Below are 13,146 nucleotides of genomic sequence, written 5' to 3'. Positions count from 1 at the left end.
TATGACAATACTTGTCATCCCATGTTTCTTTGCCTCTCTGGATGGTTGTCTCGCATACAATGTTGTATTTGCTTCTTTACCCATCTCTTCTTCTTATTGTGTTAAAAAAAGGAAGGATGTCACATCATTTTGCTTGTTGTCTCCTTCTAGTAGAGAAAGATATCTGCAACAGAGGTGCCATCTTGTTAAGTGGAAAGATGAAAATTAGGTAGATATGAGTAAGAATTTATAGCTTTTTGCCTTTTTCAGTGAATGGATGATTGCATAAGATTGTACAAAACAGTCACCATGTAATCTTGCGATATCAATATGGTCTTATGATCTTGTATTACATTCAATGATACAGATTATGGAATTTTAGTTATGAGAATTATTGAAAAGATAGATGAGTGGGTCACCAGGTAGAAGCTTGTATTATTTAAATCAATTGATAGAGCATGATTTGAATCAAAGAAAACTCATTTTTTACTCCTATTCTCCCAACTTCAGTTCCAGAAACAAAAGTCATTGAAGAAGGTTGGCTTAGATCTCTGATGGTTAACTGGGAATCTTGGTGATAATGAGAAGGATAAACTGGGCATTGAGGATATTTTTTTCCCTTTGAACTTGGATTTGTAGGCCTTTCCACCTTGTTGATAGCAAGTTGAGTGATATTTTTTTTTCTTTTTTCTTGTGCCTTTCTCCATTTACTTGATTCTCTGAGTTATAATTTGGCCATTTTTTGGCTTTTTGGTAGATGCTTGCTTCAGTTGTGTGCCATACCTCGTTGCAATTCCTCCCATTTAAATCAGTGGTGCTCCTCCCAGTTTCCCATTTCTAATTTTGGTTCCCTCGTTCGTTGACTATTGTTCTGATCACAACGGTTATTGGCACAAGCTTAGACCATGAGTAAACTTTGGTGCATGCTCTATTTCTTTGAGTGACGAGTACCTGCCACTTCCAGAGTGAACAAAGGAGAATCTAGGATCTCTCTTTCTTTTCCTTTCTCTGAAATTTATCTCAGACTAACTAAAATGACGATGTAGAATAAAATGATGGTATATGGTAAGTTTTGAAAACCATGATGGAGAGTAGAATGATGCTATGTTGTATGTATTTACTTTTAATGTGTAAAATATGGAAGTGGCATGAGAATGTATCAAAAATGAAATAGATATGATAAAAAGCCCTTCTAATGTTAGGCAAAGGAGAGATTACACGTGGCATGACTTTTACTGTTGATGTTACCTTCTTCTAAGCATTGTTGCTGATCTTATATTGCCTTGAAGTTGGATTAGCCGATGATTAGCTTATGTTTGGCTTCATTCTCCTCATCATATTGATGTAAGGCAGTCCCAGCTGGTCTATTCTAAGGCGTCCTAGTGTATTGGATGGTAGCTCTTTTACCCTGCTCTCCATGGTGCTAATATGCTAATTATTTATCTTGTTGCCCTGAAGTTGGGTGTTTTCTATGATTGACTTGCATTTGGCTTCATTATCCTCATCATCTTTATTTTGGGCATTCCCATCAAGTCAGCTCTGCTTCATCCTCTTGCAAGGTGTGGTCGCGCTTCTGTCGTGTTTCATATCTTCTATCTATCTACCCATCTATCCGTCCATATATATATATATATATATATGATCTATTGATCTATCCATCTATTGATCTATCCATCTATCCATTTATCTATCTATCCATATATCGATATATCCATTTATCAATCTATTCATCCAGCTCTCCATCTATCGATCTATCTATCTATCCATCTATCCACCTATCCATATATCTATTCATCCATCCATCTATCTATCTATCCATCCATCCATCCATCTATCTATCTATCTATCTATCCATCCATCCATCTGTCTGTCTATCTATCTAACTATCCATCCATCCATCTCTCTATCTATCCATCCATCCATCCATTCATCTCCCTATCTATCTATCCATCCATCCATTCATCAATCTATTTATCTATCCATCCATCCATCCATCTGTCTGTCTATCTATCTAACTATCCGTCCATCCATCCATCTATCTATCTATCTATCTATCTATCTATCTATCTATATATTCATCCATCCATCCATCTATCTATGCAGCCATATATCCATCTATCCATATATTCATCCACATACCTATCAATCTATCCATCTCTCTCTACATACACATATATAATATTTACCTACTTATGTCTTCTAGCAGCTGGCCCATTAATGTACTCTACAGGCCCAATATCAAGCCTGGAGCGCCCCAAGACTGTTCTTCATCGTTCTCGATCACTCCCAACTTTCAATTCCTTCCTCAACGACCCATCTCAGAAGAAGAAGAAGATCGAGTGGCCATGCTGCGATCGTCGTCCATGGCCGGAATTCGGCGGCTCTTCTCCGCGGGGAGAGCGAAATTTTCATCTTTTTCTTCCACCTTTCATGCCCCTTTGAATGGTAGCGGCATTCTTCACGATTCCTTTCCTCTTCCTGCCTCCCGCATCTGCATGTCAGGTGATCGATCTTCATCTTATGTTTCGCTTTTGATCTTTGTGTACTTCTTTTTTTATTGTCACGGAATCTACTCGATTGTTGTATTTTGAGATTTGTTCATTGCGGATCAGTCGCTGATAGGGTTATGTACAATTCTGTTTTGGTGGGGAGTGTGTGTTCGTTCTGATTATTCATGTATGAGTGGATTTGATTATCAATGCTGTAAATCTGATGTGTCTTCTTTCGATTTGAATTGGCCAAAGCAAGGTTTCTTTTTTTGTTGTTCCTAATGACCCAATCAGGGGACAAGTTGGAAACATCAAAAGATTCATCCATGAATTCTTTTCCCAGCCTGTAACTTTATCCTTTTGAGTTAAATTTTTAGGAGGTCTAAAAAATTTGTAGACATGTTGTTTTATTATTTTCTATTAAAATTTATGTTTTCTTCGTCAATGTTCTCTTTTCTCCATCACCTTTGGTCCTAGTTATGAAGAATATTTTGCGATTTTACATCCCTTATAATTTTATGACGACCTATTCAAATTTCAGAAATCGCAGTGTAAAGTTAAAAGTATATTGAGATCGTTGTTCTACTTTTATTTTGATAACATATTGGACACGGGTCAATTCCGAATTATTGCGTTGGGTTTTAGAATTCAATTACTTTACGCATGCACTTCTTGTATTACAGTTGTATCAAGTCTCAAAGCACGTGTATGAAGGCATTCTCCCACTCCATGCAATTTTTTTTATTTCCTCCTTTTTTGCTTTTGTTTCCTCTTTTCCTGACATCTCTGAAATATAGATCTTGTAACTGCACATTTTTCTCTGGCACATGTTGTTTGTATTATCTGAAGTAGAAAGCACTTTATTCTTTATTTGGTTTCCGATTCTTATTTTACTCCTATTAATTCACTCGAACTCTATATCTACTGGTTGCTTTCTGTTAGTAAATGAAATAACTTTTTTTATTCGGTGGACAACCTTCGGATAACCTCAGAAAAATACTTTTATTTTGTAACGTTTGACAAACACAGAACTTGTGTTCGATGTCTGGGGACAAAGTCGGCATCATCACCATCATCCTAATTGCAGACAATCCTTGTTCAAAATTAAAACCGAATTGTAGACAATTGACCCGATGGGGTGACAATCTTGTTACCAATGATTGCAGCGGCAACCCATCGTCATCATCTCATTATTTTATGAACAAGGATGGGAAGCTCTCGGCAATGAGCAGAGGGGGGATTTGCCCCTCTATCGTCATCGTCCTGATCATATTCTGGTGCCAAGATGACGATGATCATGATGATTTGATCATTGTCATCCTATTCACAGATCAGTGATGCAGATGATGGTAATTATTTTATTGTCATCATCATCGTCATTGTAAGATTTCATCATCGTCTTCTCATCATTATTGATGATGGCAAATACTACTCAGAACCTAACCTTTACCTTTAATTCCACCTCTTTACTGGGAGACAACAATCTTATTAGAACTCTTGGCAAAAAAATGATCACAGAATTGGCTTCCTGGGATCGTACCGGACGAAGCCCTTTCAACCGTTTCTTCAGCTCTGACTTGAGCCCTTTACCAGTCTTTTCTGATCCTGATGTCGAAGCTCCTTTTAAGGAGCTAATGGCGGCGTCGTGGGATGAAATACCAGATGGCGTTGTATTGGATGTGAAGAATGCGCTGTCAAAGACCACAGATGACAAAGCAGGCCAGGAAACTTTAATCGCCGTTTTCCGTGCCGCTGAGGCCTCTGTGGAATTTGGAGCTATCTTAGTTCAGCTCAGAATGGCCCTTGATGATGCCATTGGAATAGTTGGTGAGGTACTTAAAATCAACCCAATGCCTTTTGATTCTCTCTCTTTCTCTTCCCTTGACACAATCATATCAAACAAATCCATGTGCTAAACCCTAAACATTCTTGATGACGGCGTTGGAGTTGTTGGTGAGCAATACAATCAACCCATTGCATTGTGATCCTCTCTCTTTCTCTTCCCTTGACACAATCATATCAAACAAATCCCTGTGCTAAACCCTAAACATTCGTGATTACGGCGTTGGAATTGTTGGTGAGCAATACAATCAACCCTTTGCATTTTGTTCCTCTCTCTTTCTCTTCCCTTGACACAATCATATCAAACAAATCCCTGTGCTGAACCCTAAACATTCTTGATGGCGGCGTTGGAATTGTTGGTGAGCAATACAATCAACCCTTTGCATTTTGTTCCTCTCTCTTTCTCTTCCCTTGACACAATCATATCAAACAAATCCCTGTGCTAAACCCTAAACATTCTTGATGAGGCATTGGAATAGTTGGTGAGCAATACAATCAACCCATTGCATTTTGATCTTCTTTCTTTCTCTTTCATATACAAGCTCACAATCAAAAACGTTCCATGTACTTCCCTTCATATTTAAGTCCCAAACTCTTAGCCCTAAACGTTCCATGTACTTGGTGAGTAATACAATCAATTTTTTTTTTATCCTCTCTCTTTCTCTTTCTTATACAGTCGCGTGCGCCCAAAAACATCCCATGCACTTCCCATCATTACTAAGCCCTAACCCTAAACCCGAAACCCATCTTCTCTTCATCAACGTTTATATTTCTATCCATTATTGCTCTCTCATCTACATAAACGCCAAGTAATTTAATCACTCTCTCTCCCTAATATCTCTCTCTAACTCGCAAAAAATCCATGCACTCTTTCATCTCAGTCTATTTATATATGTCTCTCTCATACGCTCTATTCTCTCTCACTCTAGAACACCCAAAAATTACCGAATACTATGCTTGATGCGTTGGATACTGCGTACAAGCGGTACATGGCGTATCTCGCAGCATTTAGTCCTGATGAGGCCTACTTGAAGAAGAAAGTCGAGGTCGAACTGGGAACTAAGATGGTTCACCTGAAGATGAGATGCAGTGGCTTGGGTTCTGAATGGGGAAAGGTCAGACTAAATTCCCTATAAATCACCTTGTTTAAAATATATTGATCCGTTTTTGTCGCAAGTTTTCCTTCTTGGTTCGTAAGTCTAGATTAATAATTTCCCAGGCTTGTTATTTTCCAAGGAAATATGTACGTTCTGAAACCAGTTAAGTTTATGTCAATGTATGTCTCTACTTTCATTATCTTTTAGTCTAGAGAACTCTGATATTAAAGAGTTAATTAAATTTGAATTTCTATTACTGCTTTTGGATGATAAACATAAGATTCCTGTACACACCTTCATCAAAGTAAACTCAATGAATTTGCGTTATTCAAGGATGTTCAACGATACTGCATTAATCAGCCCAATTGGATGAGCACCAGTCAATCTTGAGATATACTACGCATTTTATAATTTCAGACGTTTTTATCCAATAGATTTTTTTAATTCTATACTTGGGTCAGAGAAACTGCTAGATGCGATATTCTCTAACCTGGAGGATGATGATCAATTCCATCAACGTCAGGTGTAGTAGATGAACAGATGGCTGAACTGAGTTGACTTCTGAGATGAGAAGAATTTAAGCTAAAACCTGGATCGTGATACTGATGATATTTTTTTGAGGAAAATGTACTGATTATAATTAGTTGAATAATCCGATCAGTTGACCCTAATTTTTAAATTTTTAATGATGGCAGGTTTCTGTTCTGGGCACCAGTGGGCTTTCTGGTTCCTACGTGGAGAAACGTGCAAGATGAATAAGTCAACTGGAGTCTTCTACTCGCAATAAACCTCTCTCTCTCTCATCTTCTTGCTTCCTCTCTCATCCTCTTCTCTCTCTATCCCTTTCTCTCTCACACTCATTCTTTCTTGTTTTCTCTCTTCCCTTGTTTTTCTCTCTCCCTCTCCTATTTCTTCTCACTTTCTCTCTCATGTTTCTCATTCTCTCTCTTTCTCTCTAGATCCTTCTAATCTTCTCTCTCTTTCATGTTTCTCATTCTCTCTCTCTTTTGCTCTTTATATCATTTTCATCCTCTCTTTCTCTCTCATGTTTCTCATTCTCTACTTATCTCCCTCATTCTCTCTCATAATTTCTCACTCGCTCTCTGTCATCTATCTTCCATTCTCTCTTATCACTTCTCTTTCTTGTTCTCTATCCTTCTAATTTCATTCTCTCTTATCTTATCTATTTCACTCCCTCTCTTCTCTGAACCTCAATCTTCTACTGTTCTGAAAAAATGCTTCAAAAATAAATTTCACCTGAATCGAATAGGAGGATAAAATTGTACGTTGTTATATCTTCCTGTTGTATTTTGTATTGCCCGAAAAGCCTCGTTTGGGATCTGCAAGTCGGCCAATCAACCCAACAAGTATTTTCATTAATGCACCGGATGAGGCTTTACCAACTTGGCACGTGTATGGTTTGGCACTACCCAAACTTATTAGTTCATTCTCTCTCTCTCTCTCTCTCTCTCTCTCTCTCTCTCTCTCTCTCTCTCTCTCTCTCTCTCTCTCTTGGGGTTCTCTGTTTCATCTCAATCTCTCTCTCTTTCGGCTCTCTATTTCATCTCATAGTTCATGCTCTCTCTCTCTCTCTTCTTTCGGTTCTCTATTTCATCTCAATCTCTCTCTTTCTCTCTCTATTTCATCTCATAGTTCATGCTCTCTCTCTCTCTTCTCTCGGTTCTCTATTTCATCTCAATCTCTCTTTCTCTCTCTCTCTTTCTTTCGGTTCTCTATTTCATCTCAATCTCTCTCTCTTTCGGCTCTCTATTTCATCTCATAGTTCATGCTCTCTCTCTCTCTTCTCTCGGTTCTCTATTTCATCTCAATCTCTCTCTCTTTCGGCTCTCTATTTCATCTCATAGTTCATGCTCTCTCTCTCTTCTCTCTGTTCTCTATTTCATCTCAATCTCTCTTTCTCTCTCTCTTTCTTTCGGTTCTCTATTTCATCTCAATCTCTTTCTCTCTCTTTCTTTCGGTTCTCTATTTCATCTCAATCTCTCTCTTTCTCTCTCTCTTTCTTTCGGTTCTCTATTTCATCTCAATCTCTCTCTTTCTTTCGGTTCTCTATTTCATCTCAATCTCTCTCTTTCTCTCTCTCTTTCTTTCGGTTCTCTATTTCATCTCAATCTCTCTCTTTCTTTCGGTTCTCTATTTCATCTCAATCTCTCTTTCTTTCGGCTCTCTATTTCAACTCATAGTTCATGCTCTCTCTCTCTCTCTCTCTCTTTCTTTCGGTTCTCTATTTCATCTCAATCTCTCTTTCTTTCTCTCTCTCTCGGGGTTCTCGATTTCATCTCAATCTCTCTCCTCTTGGTTCTCTTTTTCATCTCAATCTCTCTCCTCTTGGTTCTCTTTTTCATCTTAATCTCTCTCTATCTATCTCTCTCTCTCTCTCATTGGGTTCTCCATTTCATCTCAATCTCTATCTATCTATCTATCTATCTCACTCTCGTTGGGTTCTCTATTTCTTCTCAATCTCTCTCTACCTTTACATGAAAGAAGTTATTACATGATACAGCTCGAATACAGAGAACGATGATGACCAGCATGGCGTCTTCCAGAGCTGGCAAAAGCAAGTTCTCTCTCTCTCTCTCTCTCTCTCTCTCTCTCTCTCTCTCTCTCTCTCTCTCTCTCTCTCTCTCTCTCTCTCTCTATATATATATATATATATATATATATATCTATCTATCTCTCTCTAGTTCTGTCTCTTCATCTCTCACTCTCTCTCTAACTCTCTTTGTATCTCTAATCTGAAAAGTGGCCCATCTCTCTAAATCCCACCAACCGAAAGACACGCTTGGAGAGAGAGAGATAAAATAGGGATGGAGATAGAGAAAGATGTATATATAAAGTAGAAATAGAGATGCATAGAGAGAGAGAGAGATAGATAGTAGATATGCAGGGATGGTGACTGGTGAGTTGTGAACCTGTGATAAAGTGCGACAAAATTGGAAGAGAACAAAGAGAAGTTTTGGGGGTGGGCCAGATAGAATTTTGCATGTCCAAGAGAGTGAATGGTATCATTATTTCTTAGAGAGAGAAAGAAGATGAATTGAGGGTTGAGAGATAGTAGGGAGCTCAATCAATGTCCTAAGTAGAGAGAAAAACGGAAAAGACAATGAGAGAGACTGACTCCAGAAATCCTTCCTGGTGGTGTCTCTTTCTGTACTTCTGGCACTTTAGAGTGAGAAATAAGAGAGAGAAAGTAGGAAGCTATATCTATGTCTTATGTAGAGAGAGTGAGAGAGAGAGAGAGAGAAAGAAAGAAAGTAGTGAGCTTAACAATGTCCTAAGTAGAGAGAGAGAGGGAGAAAATGTAGGGAGTTCAACAATGTCCTAAGTAGAGAGAGAAAAAAATGTAGGGAGCTCAACAATGTCCTAAGTAGAGAGAGAGAATGTAGGTAGCTCAATCAATGTCATTAGTAGAGAGAGAAAGTAGAGAGCTCAATCAATGTCCTAAGTAGAGAGAGAGACGGAGGAGACACTGAGAGTGAGACCCCAGAGATCCTTCCTGGTGGTGTCTCTTTCTGTACTACTGGCACCTTAGAGAGAGAAAGTAGGGAGCTCTATCAATTTCTTATGAAGAGAGAGTAAGAGAGAGAGAGACAGAAAGTAGGGAGCTCAACAATGTCCTATGTAGAGAGAGAGAGAGAGAGAGAGAATGTAAGGAGCTCAATCAATGTCATGGGTCGAGAGAAAAAGTATGGAGCTTAATGAATGTCCTATGTAGAGAGAGAAACGGATGAGACAATGAGAGAGGCTGACATCAGAGATTCATCCTGGTGATGTCTATTTCCTCTACTTCTGGCACTTTAGATGAGAGAGAAAGTAGGGAGCTCAATCCAAGTCCTAAGTGGAGAGAGAAAGTAGGGAGCTCAATCCCTGTCCTAAGTAGAGAGAGAAAGAGAAAGGAACTAGGGAACTCAATTTATGTCCAAAGCAGAGAGAGGAGGTAGAGAGCTCAATCAATGTCCTAAGTAGAGAGAGAAACCGAGCAAACAATGAGAGAGGCTGACAACAGAAATCCATCCTGGTGCAATCTCTCTATACTTCTGGCACTTTAGAGAGAGAAAGTAGGGTGCTCAATCAATGTCCTCTATAGAGAGAAAAACGGAGGCGGCAATAGAGAGGCTGACACTAGAAATCATCATGTGAAGTCTCTTTCTTTACATGTGGCACTTTAGTGTGAGAGAGTAAGAGAGAGAAAGTAGAGAGCGAAATCAATATCCTGAGTAGAGAGAAAAACGGAAGAGACAAAGAAAGAAACTGACACCAGAAACATATCCTAATGCTGACTCTTTCTTGACATCTGGCACTCCAGAGTGAGAGAGAAAGAGAGAGAATCAGTGGTAATGATGAGAGATGGGACGTGATTGAAGCAAAGATAGGATGACAGATCTGAAATCTAGAGAATGTAGATAGATGTAGATTGTAGAAGTAGAGAGAGAAACAACAAGAGAATAAGAGTAGGTGTTATAAAGTTAGAGCGATACATAATAATAATATAAATTTGAGTATGATCCTGAAATAGAATCAATCAACTAGCATAATAAATGGGATCCAAATAGTTTAGATTTTTCCACTCTTTCTTGTGCCCGCAGAGAGAAATATACAACTGTATTAGAGAGAGAGAAAGAATGAAACAAATAGGTACATCCCTGCAAATCCACCGCTTTCTTTACTTGTAGCCTTATATAGAGAGAGAGAGAGAGAGAGAGACAATGGTGTAGAGAGGAAGTGGCGTAGGAAGAGAGACAGTGGTGTAGAGAGAACAATAGTGTAGAGAGAGGCAGTGCGGTAGCGAGAGACAGTAGTGTAGAGAGAGGCAGTGCTGTAGAGAGAGACAATAGTGTAGAGGAAGGCAGTGCTGTAGAGAGAGAGTAGCGTAGAGATGGCCAGTGCTGTGGAGACTGGAGAGAGACAGTATTGTGGAGAGAACGGCAGTGGTGTAGAGAGAGAAGGTCGAGGGTGAAGAGCTGGAGGGTATGTGTTTAGAGAGAGAGAGTTGTAGATAGAGAGGGTCGAGGGTGAAGAGATGGAGGGTGTGTGTTTAGAGAGAGAGAGAGAAGGGTGTATAGAGAGAGGGTCGAGGTTGAAGAGCTGGAGGGTATGTGCTTAGAGAGAGACAGAAGGGTGTATAGAGAGAGGGTCGAGGGTGAAGAGCTGGAGGTTATGTGCTTAGAGAGAGAGAGAGAGAGAGAGAGTTGTAGAGAGAGGGTAGAGGGTGAAGAGCTGGAGGGTATGTGTTTAGAGAGAGAGACAAGGGTGTATAGAGAGAGAGAGAGAGTAGTAGAGAGAGGGTTGAGGGTGAAGAGCTGGAGGGTATGTGTTTAGAGAGAGAGACATGGGTGTATAGAGGGAGAGTGATGTAGAGAGAGGGTCAAGTGTGAAGAGCTGGAGGGTGTGTTTAGAGAGAGAGAAGGGTGTATAGAGAGTGTTGTAGAGGGTCGAGGGTTATCTCCTTGTCTCCTCTCTCTCTGATTCTCTTTTCCATCTCAATCTCTCTCGCTCTCTCTCTCTTTGTTCTTCATTTCAACTAAATCTCTCTTTCTATTTCAGTTCTCTATTTCTTCTCTATCTCTATCTGTTTCGGTTCTCTCTTTTATCTCATTCGGTCATTCCTCTCTCTCTCTCTTCCTCTCTCCCTCTCTCTCTCTCATTCTCTCTCTCCCTCTCCCTCTCTCTCCCTCTCCCTCTCTCTCCCTCTCTCTCCCTCTCTCTCTCTCTATTTCAGATTGGGATGTATACCCCCTCCCCTCTCTGTCTCGGTTATCTATTTCAGATTGAGATGAATTTCCCTCTCTCGGTTCTCTATTTCGTCACTCTCTCTCTCTATTTCATCAATCTCTCTCTATTTCATCAATCTCTCTCTCTCTCTCTCTCTCTCTCTCTCTCTCTCTCTCTCTCTCTCTCTCTCTCTCTCTCTCTCTCTCTCTCTCTCTCTCTCTCTCTCTCTCTCTCTCTCTCTCTCTCTCTCTCTCTTGCTCTCTCTGTCTCGATCTTTATTTCATTTCAATCTCTCTACTCTCTCTCCTCAAAGGAACAGGGCCCAGGTTATTGGCCCATGTACTTAGCCAATGATTCCACAAGGCCAAGCTGCAGACAGTCTCAAAGTCCTGGGTCCACAATCAACCCATCAACGTTGGCCCACTATCACCTTTCATTTAAAAGCGGCTTCAAACAAAATGGTGTACGCATCTGCCAAGTTGGTAACCAACCCATGCCAATTCCCACTAAAGATAAGTCTAAATGGGACCCCTATTCCTCTTTGAAATAGTGCAGAGGAAAACCTAGGTTCATCTCCAACTTCCACTAGATGCCTCTAGCTAATGTTTGCCCTCAGAGATTAAAAAAAAAAAGAAAAAGAAAATATGGATTTTGATGACAATATCCGATATTGGGACAGATCTTGGTGCTGTAACAAGTACCAAAGTTATGAGGTATGAGTGATTACTTTGATCTGAAGTGACATGATCACAAATGCATTGAGATTCCCGCATGTTAATCAGTCAATTAATATTGGAAAATAGGAATATAAATTGGAATCTGATAATTTTGATATTAGCATTAGCTTCGTCAAATGTGGACTTATCATCAAAATTCCCTTTGTAAAAACTCATGATTGTTCCAATAGCGGGAAATATAGTGCAGGGACGCAGACGGGACAATTCTTTCTTCCTGAGATGAAAAAATCATCCCCTCGGAGGAAACAGACAAATTTTGAGACAAAATTCATTCCCGGGACCATCGGACGGGACGGTTTTCGTCCCGTGGGACGAAAAAATTGTCCATCCGGAGGTCTCCGGACAATGGAAGAACGAATCTGGACGGAAAACCGGCAGATTCAAATCCAACGGTTGAGATGTTGCCACGTGGCCTCCCTAGGTCAATTTGTAATATATTATAATATATTATAATATATTATAATCTATTATAATATATTTAAAATATAAAATGTGTTTTTTCGTCCGTGACAAATTTTGGGAAGAAAAACCATCCCGAGATTATTGGGCGGGATGGTTTTTTTGTCGGTGGAAAATAAACCGTCCCGTCCTTCGTCCACGTCCGAGACGATCCGGAACTATAGTGTGAGATTTCTACCTCCTTTTTGCAACCAGTTTATGCGTTTGTGCAATGTTTGGATAGATGATTCACATATAATTTTTTTTGTCCTTTTTTCTTTTCATTCACAAATGTTTGCACATTTAAGAACAAGCAAAACATTTTCTGCATCTCCATGCATACTTCAAACCTCACTTTGCATGCCTTACTAAAGAACTTTTGGTGGGTGCGGTGATAACGCAAGTGAAAGAAGGCAGTGAAGGAGAATTCAAAGACGATGTTAAGCATATCAAAGTTTCATGACAGAGGTGGGTTCTAGGACTGTGATTGTCATGAAATCTTAACGATTCACATAGTGTAACACACAGAATCATAATGAACCTTAAACCCAATCGTCTAATTACCTTGGCATGGATCAAATCTATGAATTCTTGGTTCCTCAAGGGTGAAGAATCTAGATATATCCAATGATCCCTGTTATTGATCTATTATTTTCATTTTACTATTTCAATCACACTAGGAGTGGAGGGAAGCCAAGAGGGGAATGAAGAAGAAGCATAGGTTCCTAAATAACTATGACATGCGTGAATTTAGTTCAGGGCCTTATCCTACTTATACTTAATTGGGTTTCTCCATAAAATCCCTAAAGTTTAATCATATGTTCCAACATCCAA

At 39.5% G+C, this 13,146-nt stretch overlaps 1 protein-coding gene across 1 annotated transcript; it reads left to right on the top strand.

The window, feature by feature from the left end:
• The first annotated feature begins 2,156 nt into the window (after positions 1-2,156).
• SDH5 (succinate dehydrogenase 5) lies at positions 2,157-6,700 on the top strand. Its single transcript, XM_078591209.1, has 4 exons — positions 2,157-2,481; positions 3,987-4,300; positions 5,240-5,425; positions 6,103-6,700. Exons 1-4 carry the CDS (start codon positions 2,172-2,174, stop codon positions 6,160-6,162), a joined length of 870 nt encoding a protein of 289 aa, XP_078447335.1. The 5' UTR covers positions 2,157-2,171; the 3' UTR covers positions 6,163-6,700.
• Positions 6,701-13,146: the final 6,446 nt, after the last annotated feature.

The sequence above is a fragment of the Wolffia australiana genome, chromosome 20 (genome assembly GCF_029677425.1).
Source record: "Wolffia australiana isolate 7733 chromosome 20, ASM2967742v1".
Lineage (NCBI taxonomy): Eukaryota > Viridiplantae > Streptophyta > Magnoliopsida > Alismatales > Araceae > Wolffia > Wolffia australiana.
This window is presented reverse-complemented; position numbering and strand designations above follow the sequence as displayed.

Excerpts from the sequence above, each read along its gene's own strand:
- SDH5 (XM_078591209.1), top strand. The coding sequence starts at position 2,172 with ATGTCTTCTAGCAGCTGGCCCATTAATGTACTCTACAGGCCCAATATC. Across the intron at positions 2,482-3,986 it reads CTCCCGCATCTGCATGTCAG|AATTGGCTTCCTGGGATCGT; the intron begins GTGATCGATCTT and ends AAATGATCACAG. Across the intron at positions 4,301-5,239 it reads CCATTGGAATAGTTGGTGAG|AACACCCAAAAATTACCGAA; the intron begins GTACTTAAAATC and ends CTCTCACTCTAG.